The sequence below is a fragment of the Emys orbicularis genome, chromosome 1 (genome assembly GCF_028017835.1).
Source record: "Emys orbicularis isolate rEmyOrb1 chromosome 1, rEmyOrb1.hap1, whole genome shotgun sequence".
Taxonomy (NCBI): Eukaryota; Metazoa; Chordata; order Testudines; family Emydidae; genus Emys; species Emys orbicularis.
The window spans coordinates 373739751-373756040 of record NC_088683.1 but is presented as its reverse complement, the minus strand read 5'-3'; the positions used below and the strand labels follow the sequence as shown (position 1 = coordinate 373756040).

The window sequence follows — 16290 nt, the reverse complement described above, 5'->3', positions numbered from 1 at the left end:
TTTGTTTCAGGTTGCCCCTTCTGATATTTGCTTCAACTGCTACTAGTTTTTTTTCTTTTCTGTCACCTCCACCCATTTGGTTTCAATTTTCCCCACCCTGATTACAGTTTTGGGCTTCCCATTTAGGATATACCTTTCTATTTCCTCAGGAAAACCCTCTAAGAACTGCTCCGTTTGCATTAGGAAAGGCAGATCTTCCAGAGATTTAACACTTGCGCCTGATATTTAGGCATCCCAATTTTTTACAATGTGGTAGGTGTGTCGGAAAATGCCATGTCTGGTTTTCACTTCAGGGCTCTGAACCGCTGATGGGCATGCTCGGGTGTTAGCCCCATTCTAATTCTGGCCTTGTTTTTAAAAAGTTCGTAGCTGTTTCTGTGTTTATTAGGCATTTTAGCTGCCACCTCTGCTAAGGGTCCACTGAGCTGTGGTCTCAGCTCCACCATATACTGGTCTATAGAGAGGCCGTACCCAAGGCAGGCCCTTTCGAAATTTTTAAAGAAGGCCTCTGTATCATCGCCTCCCTTGTAGGTGGGGAACTTTCTGGGATGGAAAGCGGTACCTGGAGAAGGATTGCTAGGGTTGTCCGGTATATTCTGCTTAGCCCTTGCCCTTTCTAACTTCAGTTTATGCTTCTGGGCCTCCCTCTGGGCCTCCATAGCCCTCTTGTGGGCAAGTTCCTCTGCCTCCACAGCTCTCTTGTGGGCAGCTTCTTCCCTGGCCATCTGTCTATTATGTTTTTTTATTCTTTCCTCAGCTTCGAATTTAGCTAATTCTAGTTTTTGTTGACATTGCTTTTTGCCATCCTAGCTCCTGCTTGCCTAGCTTATCTGAGCTAGAGAAAAAAAAACTTGCTTGTGAATTCCCTTGCAGGAAGTTAACTACCCTGCCCTCAGGCAGAGAAGAAAAATCTCCAGCTGCTCACAGCTTAAAAAAAAAAAAATCCCTTTGTTAAAAGAACCTAACACCTCTGCCTCCAGGCAAAGAGAGCGAAAAAATCTCGAGCTGCTCTCAGCTAAACAAAAACCTTTTTGGCTTTCAAGCAGCCAAAAGAAAAAAAAATTGTCCTTTTCAAATCCTACTGGGCTTTTGGATCAAAATGATCCCACCGTGCTGCCACCATGTCAGAGTTCCCTCCCCACTCTGAACTCTGGGGTACAGATGTGGGGACCCGCATGAAAGACCCCCTAAGCTTATTTTTACCAGCTTAGGTTAAAAACTTCCCCAAAGCACAAATTCCTTTCTAGCTTTAGTATCGCTGCCACCACCAAGTGATTTAAACAAACATTCAGGGAGGGCCACTTGGAGCCCTACCTTCCCCAAATATCCCCCCAAGCCTCTACACCCCCTTTCCTGGGGAGGCTTGAGAATAATATCCTCACCAATTGGTACAAGTGAACACAGACCCAAATCCTTGGATCTTAAGAACAATGACAAATCAATTAGGTTCTTAAAAGAAGAATTTTAATTAAAGAAAAGGTAAAAGAATCACCTCTGTAAAATTAGGATGGTAAGTACTTTACAGAATAACAAAAGACTGAAGAACACAGAGGATTTCCCCTCTAGGCAAAACCGTAAAGTTACAAAAACAGGGATAAACCTCCTCTTAGCACAGGGAAAATTCACAAGCTAAAACAAAAGGTAATCCAACACATTCCTTTTCTGATATTACTTACTATTTCTGCCAGACTAGATGCTTAGTTTAGATATGCTTAAGGAGATATAATTTTCCTGTCCTGGTTTCTTGGCTGGCTCTGAGAGACACAGACCAAAACCTTCCCACACAGATTTGAAAGTATCTTCTCCCCTTATTGGTCCTTTTGGTCATGTGCCACCCGGATTATCTGAGCTTCTTAACCCTTTACAAGTAAAAGAGGAATTAACCCTTTACAGGGTAAAGAGGGGTTTTATGCTACCCTTAGCTCTATGTTTATGACATATGGTCTAGTTCAACTGATAGTTATTTTGGGAGATGGAGGAATCTGCATCTTGGTGACATTCACTAGATGAAATTATATGGCCTGCATTATACATGTCAGACAAAATTACCATAATTATTCCTTCTGGCCTCAAAATCTATGAATAGGACAAGGCTGTCCCCTGTGTCTGGGGATTTCTATATCCTCAGGTACTTGTACAGCCCATCTCCCTGTCATAACTAAGCATTCTTCCCCCACTGACTGAGGAAATTCTCCTTTAGGCCCTTTTACCTTGGCACGTCACTTTGGTTGTAGTATGTCTCCAGCGCGATGAAGCTAGGTCCTCAGCAGGCTGTGGGCTCACAAGTTCCACCACAACACAATCTGGATCTGAGGCAGTCATGGATTCAGGAAACCTTAGCCAAAGGATCCCCAAATCTGCATTCGTTGGGGACATTCGCCCTCCCACTGCCAGGGCCTGGCTCCCAGAAACACATGTCACAGTATGGAACAACCGTCCACCTGCAGAGAGAGAACACCAGGATTCAGATTGGTACCTCTACAGGAAGACTGAGGGTTACCAGACCAAAGGCTTCAATCCCCTCTACCCTTCACTGCTGAGCACTGATAGTACAGTATGAATCTCCCCCTCCCCCTCCAGGGTCACCCCATTAATATTAGAGATCTCTGTGTGTGCTCCACCCTAGGGGGAGAACGTACCCCAAGTGTTACCAGACTTTTCCATTCTCACGCTTCCAACACGCCAGTTGTCCTCGTGTCTGACTAGGACATGGAAATCTCTTAGGCGGCAGTGTCGTCCATCCTGCTCTCCGAAGCCTCCAGTAGTGAGGACCACATGTGGTTTGATAAGTACAGAGTGGTGGCCATACCGCCTCAGGCCAGCAATTTCACAGTCTATTGTGCACACAGATGCAGAGATGCTACCAGCAACTCTAGGAGGGTCATCAGCAGAGAAAGCTGCAATCCAAAGAGAATGAGACTGAGGCTGAGGCATAGGGGTTTGTTTGCAGTAGTGCCCCAGACACGACACACAAGAACAGAGATTACCCTCTAGCCAGAAAAAAGTGAGAGGGCTCAAATTCTTTCACTTATCAAAGAGAATGAGAGGTGGGCTTGATTACAGTGTGTAAGTACCTTCATGAGGGGAAAACAGCAGGTACTAAAGGGCTCCTCACTCTGGCAGAGAAAGACAGAACACGAATCAATTACTGGAAGCTGATATGAGGCAAATTCAAATAGAAATACGACACATTTTTAATGGTGAGGGTCATCAGCCATCGGAACAAACTGCCAAGGGGGTGGTGGATTCTGCATCTCTTGTGATCTTCAAACTCAGATTAGTCCCTTTCTGGATGTTGCTTTAGTCAAACAAAAGGTTTTTGTGCTTGATACAGGAGTAACTGGTTGAAATTTTCTGGCCTGTGTTATACAGGAGGTCAGATCAGATGATCCAATGCCCCCTTCTGCCCTCTAAATGTATGAATTAGCAAAAGTTTGGGAACAGAACTGATGCTGTACACACAACAATGCCATACTGTATGTGTCGGGAGGACACCCCATCATAGGCAAAGCAGGTTAAATTAGGTCAATTAACCTTATATGCTGCACCTGGAGCCAGGGATCAATTAAAAACTACGAGATGATGAAATTCAGCTGGGAAGGAGCAGGTTGGGCCTGTATAAAGGGATGAAACAGAGACAACAAAGGGGCTGCAGGGGAAATAGCTTGCAGTCACTCCCTGGCAAAAGGGGGATTTGTTTGGGGCTACAGAGTCTGGCAAGAAGTCAAAGAGGGGAAGTAGGAAGGAGTCCAAGGAAATAACAGGGTCAGGGAGCCAACAGACTATAGTTATTGGATACAAGGTCTCTGGGCTGGAAGTCAGAGTAGTGGGTGGGCCCAGGTTCCCCTCCCAGCCACTGGGAAAAGGCAAAGGACCTGTCATTGGATCAGAAGACTGTCTGAGACAGCATGCAGACAGCTGATCCAGTGGGATCTATATAGAGCAGGCGGACTATGAGCGACCTGGCTGGACACCTGAGTCATGAAGAGGGAGCCTGAAGAGTCCTGGAGAGCGAGGGGGGATGCAGTGTGAGGAGGGCATCTGACCTAAGAGCCGCTAATCCCCAGGGGCAGCCAAAAGGAGGTGCCCCAACAGTGAATGACCCACATGACACTGTGCCAAAACTCTGGTCCATCTAGTCCAGTATCCTGACTGACAATAGCCAGAGCTGCAGAGGAAGATGCAAGAAACCTTGCAATAGGTAATGTGGAATAATCTGCCCTCTGTCTTTGGTCTTTTCCTGAACCCTTTAGTTCAAGATGTGCTTAAACGTTGCACGGGGCTTAAATTTTGGAAGAGAAATTATATTAGCCTTAACTAATATAACTGGATATTCTTGTTATCCATATAAATGTCCAGACTCTTTCTGAATGCTGCTAAGTCCTTGGTCTCAATGGGATCCTATGGCCAGAGCCGGCCCTAGGGTACAGCGAATCGGGGCGACCTCTCCGGGCTCCGCAGGCCAGTGTGATTAGCTGGCAGGGTCAGTCCCCGAAGTGATGGATTCGTCACTTCCGCCCTGGGCCCTGCACCCCCCTAGGGACAGCCCTGCCTGTGGCAATGAGCTTGACTGTTCTAATTACGCTAGAATCTGTATGATTAATCAGATTGCCTTGACATTTGATATACCTCATGAAAGTGGAGGGTACAGACAGTGATCCAAATTTGGGGCCATTTGACCAAGGGATTTCCGAGATTCAGGCCCTGGGGAAAAAAACCTGCTTTTCTTAAAGTTGACATGTTCTGGCAATGTTTTTTGTTCACAGATCACCACACCAGGAGTCTCAAATGCTCAAGGGTTCCCCAACAAAATGCATAACACCCACCAGCCCCTTGGAGGAAATCAAATTAAAATTTATTTGAAAGTTTGCTTCTTCCATCAGGCAAGATAAGGCTCATGCACCTAATGGATTACACCGAGCATGCACAGACAGAGGAATTAACATGATGTTTAGCCTTTAGAGTTTCATACCAGACGGATAGTTCACGGGTATAAGAAATAGTCCTTTGAACCTGACCCAACAAGTGTCAGTTTGAGTTCCACCTTGTGCAGAAATTTAGAAAAGGTTGGAAGGTATATTGCTAAAATCTTTTTCTGTCACGGTTGGGGTTTTTTTTGTGTGTGTGTTTTTTTAATTTTGGGGCTAGTAATTAAAGTGTATCTGTAAAAAAAACAAAATTAGATATGCAAATGCTTGCTGGCAGGAAAGGGCATTTTAGGGGGTGGAAAAGCAGGGGAAATAGAAGTGACAGGGGGTTGGGAACAGCATCACGGGGAAGGGGATAAATGGAGGTGGGTGGTAGTGGGACTGGGTGAAAAGGGGGCAGAGGTGCCAGAGAGAGAGAGAGAGAGAGAGTGTGTGTGTGTGTGTGTCAGTCAGTCAGTCAGAGAAGATCAGGGAATATGTGCCCCTCTCCCTATCCCTTGCCATTAGCTGAGATCTGAGGGTTCCTGCTCCCTGGGGGTGACTGAGGCCTGCCCCTGTGTGTGTGCATGCCATGATCTGAGCGATCTGGGGGGATCCTGCCAAGCCAGGAGGATCTGACTCCCCTCTATGCCCCCCCCCATGAGAGCCAGGTTCTGGAGTTCTGAGCCCCACTCCCTAACCCCACCTCATGGGAAGTGGAATGTGGGGTGCTTTGTCCTTTGTAGAGGATACAAAAATTTTGCAGACAATACAAAATTACTCAAGATAGTTAAGTTCAAAGCAGACTGAAGCGTTACAGAAGGATCTCACAAAACTGAGTGACTGGGCAAAGGAGTGGCAGATGAAATTCAATGTTGATAAATGCAAAGGAATGCACATTGGAAAACATAATCCCAACTACACATACAAAATGATGGGTCTAAATTAGCTGTTGCGACTCAAGAAAGATGTTGGAGTCATCGTGGACAGTTATCTGAAAACATCTGCTCAATTTGCAGCACCAGGCAAAAAAGCTAACTGTTTTAGGAACCATTCAGAAAGGGATAGATAAGACAGAAAAGATCATAATGCCACTGTGATGGGTTGCATCACAGAAACCCCTTTGGGGCTGCCAACTGATGTGCTTTCCCTGCCAGCTTGGGACTCCAGCACCCTGTCTTGTTGAGCCAGACATGCAAGTCTGCTCCAGCACAGACCCAAGGTCTGAACCACATCCCCTAAGAGCTGTAGGCTTAAACTGAAAGCAGCTTAAGAAGTGTTCCTGTCTTTAACACTCAGATGCCCAACTCCCAATGGGGTCCAAACCCCAAATAAATCAGTTTTACCCTGTATAAAGCTTATACAGGGTAAACTCATAAAATGTTTGCCCTCTATAACACTGATAGAGAGATATGCACAGCTGTCGTGTCCCCCCCCCCCCCCCCCCCAGGTATTAATACATACTCTGGGTTAATTAATAAGTAAAAAGTGATTTTATTAAATACAGAAAGTAGGATTTAAGTGGTTCCAAGTAGTAACAGACAGAACAAAGTGAATTACCAAGCAAAATAAAACAAAACATGCCAGTCTATGCCTAGTACAGTAAGAAAACTGAATACAGATAAAATCTCACCCTCAGAGATGGTTCAATAAGTTTCTTTCACAGACTGGACACCTTCCTAGTCTGGGCACAATCCTTTCCCCTGGTACATCCCTTGTTCCAGCTCAGGTGGTAGCTAGGGGTTTTCTCATGATTGCAGCCCCCTTTGTTCTGTTCCACCCACTTATATATCTTTTGCATACGGCGGGAATCCTTTGTCCCCCTCTGGGTTCCCACCCCTCCTTTTCAATGGAAAAGCACCAGGTTAAAGATGGATTCCAGTTCAGGTGACATGATCACATGTCACTATAAGACTTCATTACCCACTTGCCAGCACACACGTATACAGGAAGACTTACAAGTAAAACAGAGCCATCTACAGTCAATTGTCCTGGTTAATGGGAGCCATCAAGATTCCAAACCACCATTAATGGCCCACACTTTGCATAATTACAATAGGCCCTCAGAGTTATATTTCATATTTCTAGTTTCAGATACAAGAGTGATACATTTATACAAATAGGATGACCACACTCAGTAGATTATAAGCTTTGTAATGATACCTTACAAGAGACCTTTTGCATGAAGCATATTTTAGTTACATTATATTCACACTCATCAGCATACTTTCATAAAATCATATAGAGTGCAACGTCACAGCCACTATACAAATCTATGCTTAACACAAACAAAAGGAAGTACTACTTAACACAACACACAGTCAATCTGTGGAACATGTTGCCAGGGGATGTTGTGAAGGCCAAACAGAATTAGGTAAGTTCATGGAGGATAGGGCCATCAATGGCTATTAGCCAAGATGGTCAGGGACCCAACCCCATGCTCTGGGTGTCCCTAAACCTCTGACTGTTGGAAGCTGTGAATGGACAACAGGGACGGATCACTTGATAAATTGCCCTGTTCTGTTCACTCTCTCTGATTAATCTGGCACCAGCCACTGACCCACTATGGCCATTCTTATGTTCTTAAACTCCTGTCCTTCTAGGAGGTCTGAGCCCATCTCCTGCCAGAGATCCTCATTCAGGGCACAGGATGTATCAGGGTTGTGTGGTAAAAGAGGATGTGATATGTAGAACCCTATCTCAGTTATTGCAAAAGTTGGAAAATGTGTGGTGAATGAAACAGGGAAATGCAAGAAGAAAGGATGGTGTCATAGAATCATAGAACTGGAAGGGACCTTGAGAGGTCATCTAGTCCAGTCCCCTGCACTCATGGCAGGAATCAGTATTATCTAGACCATTCCTGACAGGTGTTTGTCTAACCTGTTCTTAAAAACCGCCAATGACGGAGATTTCACAAACTCCCTAGACAATTTATTCCAGTGCTTAAACACCCTGATGGTTAGGAAGTTTTTCCTAATATCCAACCTAAACCACGCTTGCTGCAATTTAAGCCCATTGCTTCTTGTCCTATCCTCAGAGGTTAAGAAAAACAATTTTTCTCCCTCCTCCTTGTAACAACCTTTTACGTACTTGAAAACTGTTATGTCCCCTCTCAGTCTTCTCTTTTCCAGACTAAACCACCCCAATTTTTTCAATCTTCCCTCATAGGTCATGTTTTCTAGACCTAGAATCATTTTTTCACTCTTCTCTGGACTCTTTCCAATTTGTTCACATCCTTCCTGAAATGTGGTGCCCAGAACTGGACACGATACTCCAGTTGAGGCCTTATCAGTGTGGAGTAGAGCGGAAGAATTACTTCTCGTGTCTTGCTTACAACACTCCTGCTAATACATCCTAGAATGATTTTCGCTTTTTTTTGCAACAGTGTTATGCTGTTGACTCATATTTAGCTTGTGATCCACTATGACCCCCAGATCCCTTTCCGCAGTACTCCAAAATAGGCCGTCATTTCCCATTTTGTATGTGTGCAACTGATTGTTCCTTCCTAAGTGGAGTATTTTGCATTTGTCCTATTTGCCACCAAAGCACTTGCAACCCCTCCCAGTTTGGTACATAAGAATGGCCCTACTGGGCCAGACCAAAGGTCCATCTACCCCAGTATCCTGTCTTCTGACAGTGGCCAGTGCCAGGTACCCCAGAGGGAATGAACAGAACAGGTAATCATCAAGTGATCCATCCCTGGTCGCTCATTCCCAGCTTCTGGCAAACAGAGGCTAGGGACACCATTCCTGCCCGTCCTGGCTCATAGACATTGACGGGCCTATCCTCCATTAATTTATCTAGTTCTTTTTTGAACCCTATTATCGTCTTGGCCTTCACAACATCCTCTGGCAAGGAATTCCACAGGTTGACTGTGCACTGTGCGAAGAAATACTTCCTTTTGTTTCTTTTAAACCTGCTGCCTATTAATTTCATTTGGTCATCTGTAGTCCTGGTGTTATGAGAAGTAGTAAACACTTCCTTATCTACTTTCTCTACACCAGTCATGATTTTATAGACCTCAATCATATCGCCCCTCAGCTCTCTCTTTTCCAAGCTGAAAAGTCCCAGTCTTATTAATTTCTCCTCATATGGAAGCTATTCCATACCTCTAATCATAGAATATTAGGGTTGGAAAGGACCTCAGGTCGTCATCTAGTCCAACCCCCTGCTCAAAGCAGGACCAATCCCCAACTAAATCCCCAAATGCCCCCTCAAGGATTGAACTCACAACCCTGGGTTTAGCAGCCCAATGTTCAAACCACTGAGCTATCCCTCACCCCCAAATCATTTTTGTTGCCCTTTTCTGAAGCTTTTCCAAGTCCAATATATCTTTTTTGAGATGGGGCGATCACATCTGCACACAGTATTTAAGATGTTGGTGTACCATGGATTTATAGAGGCAACATGATATTTTCTGTCCTATTATCTATCCCTTTCTTAATTGTTCCCAGCATTCTGTTTGCTTTTTTTGACTGCCGCTGCACATTGAGTGGATGTTTTCAGAGAACTATCCACAATGACTCCAAGATCTCTTTCTTGAGTGGTAACAGCTAATTTAGACCCCATCATTTTATATGTATAGTTGGGATTATGTTTTCCAATGTGTATTACTTTGCATTTATCAACATTAAATTTCGTCTGCCATTTTATTGCCCAGTCACCCAGTTTTGAGAGATCCTTTTGTAGCTCTTTGCAGTCTGGATCTTAACTATCTTTAGTAATTTTGTATTATCTGCAAATTTTGGCACCTCACTGTTTACCCCTTTTTCAAGATCATTAATGAATATATTGAATAGGACTGGGCCCAGTACAGACCCCTGGGGACACCACTATTTATCTCTCTCCATTCTGACCATTTATACCTATCCTTTTAACCAGTTATCAATCCATGAGAGCACCTTCCGTCTTATCCCGTGGCAGCTTACTTTGCTTCAGAGCCTTTGGTGAGGGACCTTGTCAAAGGCTTTCTGAAAATCAAAGTACACTATATCCACTTGATCTCTTTGGTCCACATACTTGTTGATCACCTCAAAGAATTCTAGTAGATTGGTGAGGCATGATTTCCCTTTACTAAAACCACGTTGACTCTTCCTCAACAAATTATGTTCCTCTATGTGTCTGACAATATTGTTCATTATAGTTTCAAACAAACAGTTTGCCCAGTACTGAAGTCAGGCTTACAGGCCTGTAATTGCCGAGATCATCTCTGGAGCCCATTTTAAAAATTGGCATGTAGCGGGGTGGCTACCCCGCTCCTAAAATAGGAGGGGTTAAAAGCCTCCCAGCAGAGGGCTGCAGCTCTAAAAGCTGGGCCACGCCCCAATCAGGCCACAGCCGGCCTGTATAAAAAGGCTGTGGGCCAGAGGCCAAACAGTCTGACTCTGCACTCAGAGAGAGAAGGGCCTGGCTGCAGGGAGCTGAGACAGAGTACCTGGGTGGAGCAGGGCTGGGGAAAGGCTGAGGAGCTGGGGAGCTCCAGCCTGGAAAGCCCCAGGCTGCGGCCTAGCAGAAGTCCTGTACTTTGGATGATTTTGTTCGCTGTTTAAAAAAAGCTTCATCCACCTCTTCTTCCTGCTTAGGTGGTCTGTAGTAGACCCCTACCATAACATCACCCTTGTTTTTTATCCCTTTCATCCTTACCCAGAGACTTTCAACACCTGAGCAATATATATATATATATATATATATATATATATATACACACACACACACACACCGGGGTTGGGAGGGTATTACATGGGGGGTCGCAAGCTGTCAGTCTCTACCCCAAACCCCGCTTTGCATCCAGCATTTATAATGGGGTTAAATATATTAAAAAGTGATTTTAATTTATAAGGGGGGGGGTCGCACTCAGAGACTTGCTATGTGAAAAGGGTCACCAGAACAAAATTTTGAGAACTACTGTTCTATATCAATATTCCAGTCATGCATATTATCCCACCAGGTCTCTCTGATGCCAACTATGTCATAGTTGTGTTTTTTCACTAGCATTTTTAGTTGTTCCTGCTTATTCCCCATACTTCTCGCATTAGTATGCGGACATCTAAGATACTGATTTGATCCCACTCCCACACCAATTCTGTCTTCTCTCTCCTTTATCCCATCTCTAACAGCCCATGCTCCCCCCAAATTCCAAACCTTCTCCCAGGTCTCCATGTTCTTGACTTACCTGTGGGCTTTGGTCACCTGACCCCGTTGAACCTAGTTTAAAGCCCTCCTCATTAGGTTAGCCAGTCTGTATCCAAATAAGCTCTTCCCCTTCCTCAATAGGTGGACCCCATCTCTGCTTAGCAGTCCTTCTTCCTGGAACATCATCCCATGGTCAAGGAACCCGAAGCCCTCCTGGCGACATCATCCTTGCAGCCAGGCATACACCTCCAGGATGCATCTGTCTCTGCCTGGGCCTCTACCCTTGACCAAAAGGATCAAAGAGACCACCACCTGTGCTCCGAACTCCTTCACCCTTACTTCTAGAGCCCTGTACTCATTTCTGATCTGCTATGGGTCATACCTTGCTGTATCATTAGTGCCCACATGGATGAGCAACATGGGGTAGTAGTCAGAGGGCCGGATGATCCTCGACAATCCCTCCATAACATCTCTGATACAGGCCCGTGGCAGACAGCATACCTCCCGTGATGCCATGTCAGGGCAACAGATGGGTGCTTCCGTCCCCCTCAGAAGAGAGTCACCAACCACCACTACCCTACGTTTCGTCCTGGGAGTGGTGGCTTTGATCCTCCCAGTCTTGGGGGTACATGGCTTCTCCTCCTCCGGGGGTGATTCCTCATCACTCGTTGCCAGGGCAGCATATCTGTTTTCCGTCACCATGGTGAGTGGGTTGGGACTAGGGGTGAAGCACTGCCTGCTGCCAGAAGTAACCAGCAGCCACTGTCCTCCCTGTGACAGAGCCATATCCTCCTCCTCCGGTGGTGTGACAGCAATCCTCAGTAACTGGATAGCTTCCTCAGCCTTGGATGTCTCCATGTGAATACTCTCGAGGGCACAGATGCTCCTCAGCCTAGCAACCTCCTCCTGTAAGTCTCCCACCTGCTTCCTGAAAGATTCCACCAGCAGGCACCTTTCGCACTGGATGGTCCCCTCAGCCTGGCTTTCTGAGAGTGGGAATTGCAGGCCACAGTCTCTGCTAATCCACGCCAGGATCTGGGTAGAGGCATCCATGGTTATGTTGTCTGTCTGAATACAGGCGCAGGTGGAGGAGACAGGAGCAGCGTTGGCACTGGCGATGGGGCCCTTCCTAACCATAGCGTCTATATTACAACTCCCTCTTAAACTCCCCTGTTTGCAGTCCCCTATTCAATAGCCATGGTTAAGGCAGTTTAACACTCTCCTGGAGAAATGGATTTTACCCCTGCCTCTGCCACAGAGTTACTATGTGGTGCTAGGCAAGTCTGATTTGCCGAAGTGCTGCATATTCACAGCTGCAAATGAAGTCAGTGGGTGATTTGAACATATGAAGTGCTATATAATGCTAAATACTCAGAAAAACTCAAACCCTAGGTACCTCAAATTGGGCACCCAAAATTAGTGGATACTTCTGATCTTAATCTCTCTGTGGTTCAGTTGCCTGTGTGTAAAACAGGGATAATACCACCACTGCTCCTCACAGGGCAGTTGTGAAAATACTTTTCATAAATGTTTGTGAAGCACTCAAATACAACTGGTAAGCTTATGAAGAAATAAATAATTCTGTATTCAGAGCAGTGTTTGAAAACTGCTATACTTAAGGCATGGGGCCATACATTGAACAATGGGACAAAACAAAATACTGAATAGCTGCTCATTCAACAAGCACTGCTCATCCTATGCACTGAATGAGGCAGGGGTCCTGTAGAAAAAAATAGTACGTTACTGACCCTCTGAGCCACATATAATTTTCAGAAGTTTGAGAGCCGCAAGACAAGCACAACCTTTATACATGCATTTTTTAAAATATTAACATCCTACTTACTGAATCATGGCTAATTACTGCTAGAGCTAGAGGCCTTGTGGGTCTCCATCCTGGTCGTAAGTCTTTGGAAATCTGGTTGATATGTTGTCAAGGTGGTGCGGAGGAGCTCGGTCAGATGTTTTGATTTTACTAACTTCATCACAGAGTACAGAGATTCACAGTCGTATGTTGTGCCGAAAACTGAAATGAGTCACACACTAGTCTTCTTGAGTTAGTATATTTCCTTTTGGGCACTTGCTTCTAGAACTTGATTGCAGACTGTGATTTATACGTCACCTTGACAGCCTCATCCTCCTGGAGTTCCAATAGTTCCATTTCTACAGTAGATCTTTCTGTAACCACGGTTTTGGGAATCGGACAGCCATTGCTGATCACATCAAGCATGAATGGGTTTATAAGAAAGGCTAAGCAGGATCTCAACTTCTCCAAGTCTTCAAACTTGCCCCGAAAATCATCAAGCAGGCCTATGTCCGGTCTTGTGAGGTGTGCCAAAGAGTGGGAAAACCCCAAGACCAGGTCAAAGCCCCTCTCCAGCCACTCCCCATAATTGAGGTTCCATTTCAGCGAGTAGCTGTGGATATTCTGGGTCCTTTTCCAAAAAAGACACCCAGAGGAAAGCAGTACATATTGACTTTCATGGATTTTGTCACCTGATGGCTGGAAGCAGTAGCTTTAAGCAACACCAGAGCTAAAAGTGTGTGCCAGGCATTAACAGACATTTTTGCCAGGGTAGGTTGGCCCTCCAACATCCTTACAGATTCGGGAACTAATTTCCTGGCGGGGACCATGAAAAGCCTGTGGGAAGCTCATGGGGTGAACCACTTGGTTGCCACCCCTTACCACCATCAAACAAATGGCCTGGTGGAGAAGTTTAATGGAACTTTGGCAGCCATGATACGTAAATTCGTAAATGAGCACTCCAATGATTGGGACCTAGTGTTGCAGCAGTTGCTCTTTACCTACAGGGCTGTACCACATCCCAGTTTAGGGTTTTTACCATATGAACTTGTGTATGGCCTAGAGGTTAAGGGGCCATTACAGATGGTGAAGCAGCAATGGGAGGGGTTTATGCCTTCTCCAGGAACTAACATTCTAGACTTTGTAAGCAACCTACAAACCACCCTCCGAAACTCCTTAACCCTTGCTAGAGAAAACTTAAAAGATGCTCAGGAAGAGCAAAAAGCCTGGCATGATAAACATGCCAGAGAGCGTTCCTTCAAAATAGGGGACCAAGTCATGGTCTTGAAGGCGCTCCAAGCCCATAAGATGGAAGCGCCGTGGGAAGGGCCATTCATGGTCCAAGAGCGCCTGGGAGCTGCTAACCATCTCATAGCATCCCCCACTTCAAACCTAAAGCCTAAGGTATACCATGTTAATTCTCTAAAGCCCTTTTATTCCAGAGAATTAAAGGTTTTCCAGTTTACAGCCCAGGGAGGAGATGACGCTGAGTGGCGTGAAGGTGTCTACTACGAAGGGAAAAGAGACGGTGGCGTGGAAGAGGTGAACCTTTCCATGACCCTTGGACGTATGCAGCGACAGCAGCTCAAGGAGCTGTACACTAGCTTCTCGCCGATGTTCTCAGCCACCCCAGGACGGACCGAATGGACATACCACTCCATTGACACAGGTAATGCTCGCCCAATTAGAGCTCAACCTTACCAGGTGTCTCCTCAAGCCAAAACTGCTATAGAACGGGAGATCCAGGACATGCTATAGATGGGTGTAATCCACCCATGCATGGGCATCTCCAGTGGTTCTAGTTCCCAAACCAGATGGGGAGATACGCTTTTGCGTGGACTACCGTAAGCTAAATGCTGTAACTCGCCCAGACAACTATCCAGTGCCATGCACAGATGAGCTATTGGACAAACTGGGATGTGCCCAGGTCATCTCTACCTTAGACTTAACCAAGGAGTACTGGCAAGTACCGCTAGATGAACCCACCAAGGAAAGGTCAGCCTTCATCATCCATGCAGGGCTTTATGAATTTAATGTGCACCCCTTCAGGCTACGAAATGCACCCACCACCTTCCAGAAACTTGTAGATGGTCTCGTAGCGGGATTGGGAGAATCTGCAGTCGCCTACCTTGATGATGTGGCCATTTTTTCTGATTCATGGGCAGAACACCTGGAGCATCTGCAAAAAGTCTTCGAGCGCATAAGGGAGGCAGGACTAACTGTTAAGGCTAAAAAGCGTCAAATAGGCCTAAACAGAGTGACTTACCTTGGAAACCAGGTGGGTCAAGGAACTATCAACCCCCTACAGGCCAAAGTGGATGCTATTCAAAAGTGGCCTGTCCCAAAGACAAAGAAACAGGTCCAATCCTTCTTAGGCTTGGCCGGATATTACAGGCGATTTGTACCGCACTACAGCCAAATCGCCACCCCACTGACAGACCTAGCCAAAAAGAAACAGCTAAATGCAGTTCAGTGGACTGAAGAGTGTCAGAAGGCCTTTAACCAGCTTAAAGCAACACTCATGTCTAACCCTGTGCTAAGGGCCCTAGACTTTAACAAACCTTTCCTAGTAACCACAGATGTGTCCGAGCATGGTGTGAGAGCAGTTTTAATGCAGAAAGGACCGGATCAAGAATTCCATCCTGTCGTGTTTCTCAGCAAATAACTGTCTGAGAGGGAAAGCCACTGGCCAATCAGCTAAAAGGAATGTTACGCCATTGTAACAGAGGGTCCTGTGGCACCTTTAAGACTAACAGAAGTATTGGAGCATAAGCTTTCGTGGGTGAATGCCCACTTCATCAGACACTTGCGTCTGCGAAGTATTGGAGCATCATTCACCCACGAAAGCTTATGCTCCAATACTTCTGTTAGTCTTAAAGGTGCCACAGGACCCTCTGTTGCTTTTTACAGATTCAGACTAACACGGCTACCCCTCTGATACGTTACGCCATTGTGTATGCTTTGGAAAAGCTACGCCCATACGTTTGGGGACGGCATTTCCACCTGCAAACCAACCATGCTGCGCTGAAGTGGCTTCATACCGTCAAGCACAATAACAAAAAAATTCTTTGATGGAGTTTAGCTCTCCAAGATTTTGATTTTGAAATACAACACATTTCAGGAGCTTCTAACAAACTGGTTAAAATCATCCTTGAAATGTGGAAAATATTGTTAGGTTTTCTATATTCAGTAGTATATCTAGAGGTGCCTGTGTCTTATTAATTCTGTTTTCTCCTAGAGCTCCGGGAAGAAATCACAGCCAGTGTGGAGCAGGCTGTCCAGCACCATCTGTGATTTGGAGGGCGTGTCATAAACATACAGCTAAGGGTAACATAAAATCCCTCCTTACCTGTAAAGGGTTAAGAAGCTCAGATAAGCTGGTTGGCACCTGACCACAAGGACCAATGGGGAAAGAAGGTACTTTCAAATCTGGGGGGGAGAAGGGGAGGG

General features: G+C 45.6%; 1 protein-coding gene across 1 annotated transcript in view; it reads right to left on the bottom strand.

The window, feature by feature from the left end:
- LCMT2 (leucine carboxyl methyltransferase 2) overlaps window positions 1–16290 on the bottom strand; it is an 84980-nt gene that overhangs the window by 57962 nt on the left and 10728 nt on the right. The window contains exons 9-10 of the mRNA XM_065398817.1: window positions 2640–2897; window positions 2211–2441 (exon numbers count right to left, since the gene is read on the bottom strand). Of these exons, the coding sequence (XP_065254889.1) occupies window positions 2211–2441; window positions 2640–2897 (489 nt within the window). The remainder of the gene's footprint in view (window positions 1–2210; window positions 2442–2639; window positions 2898–16290) is intronic.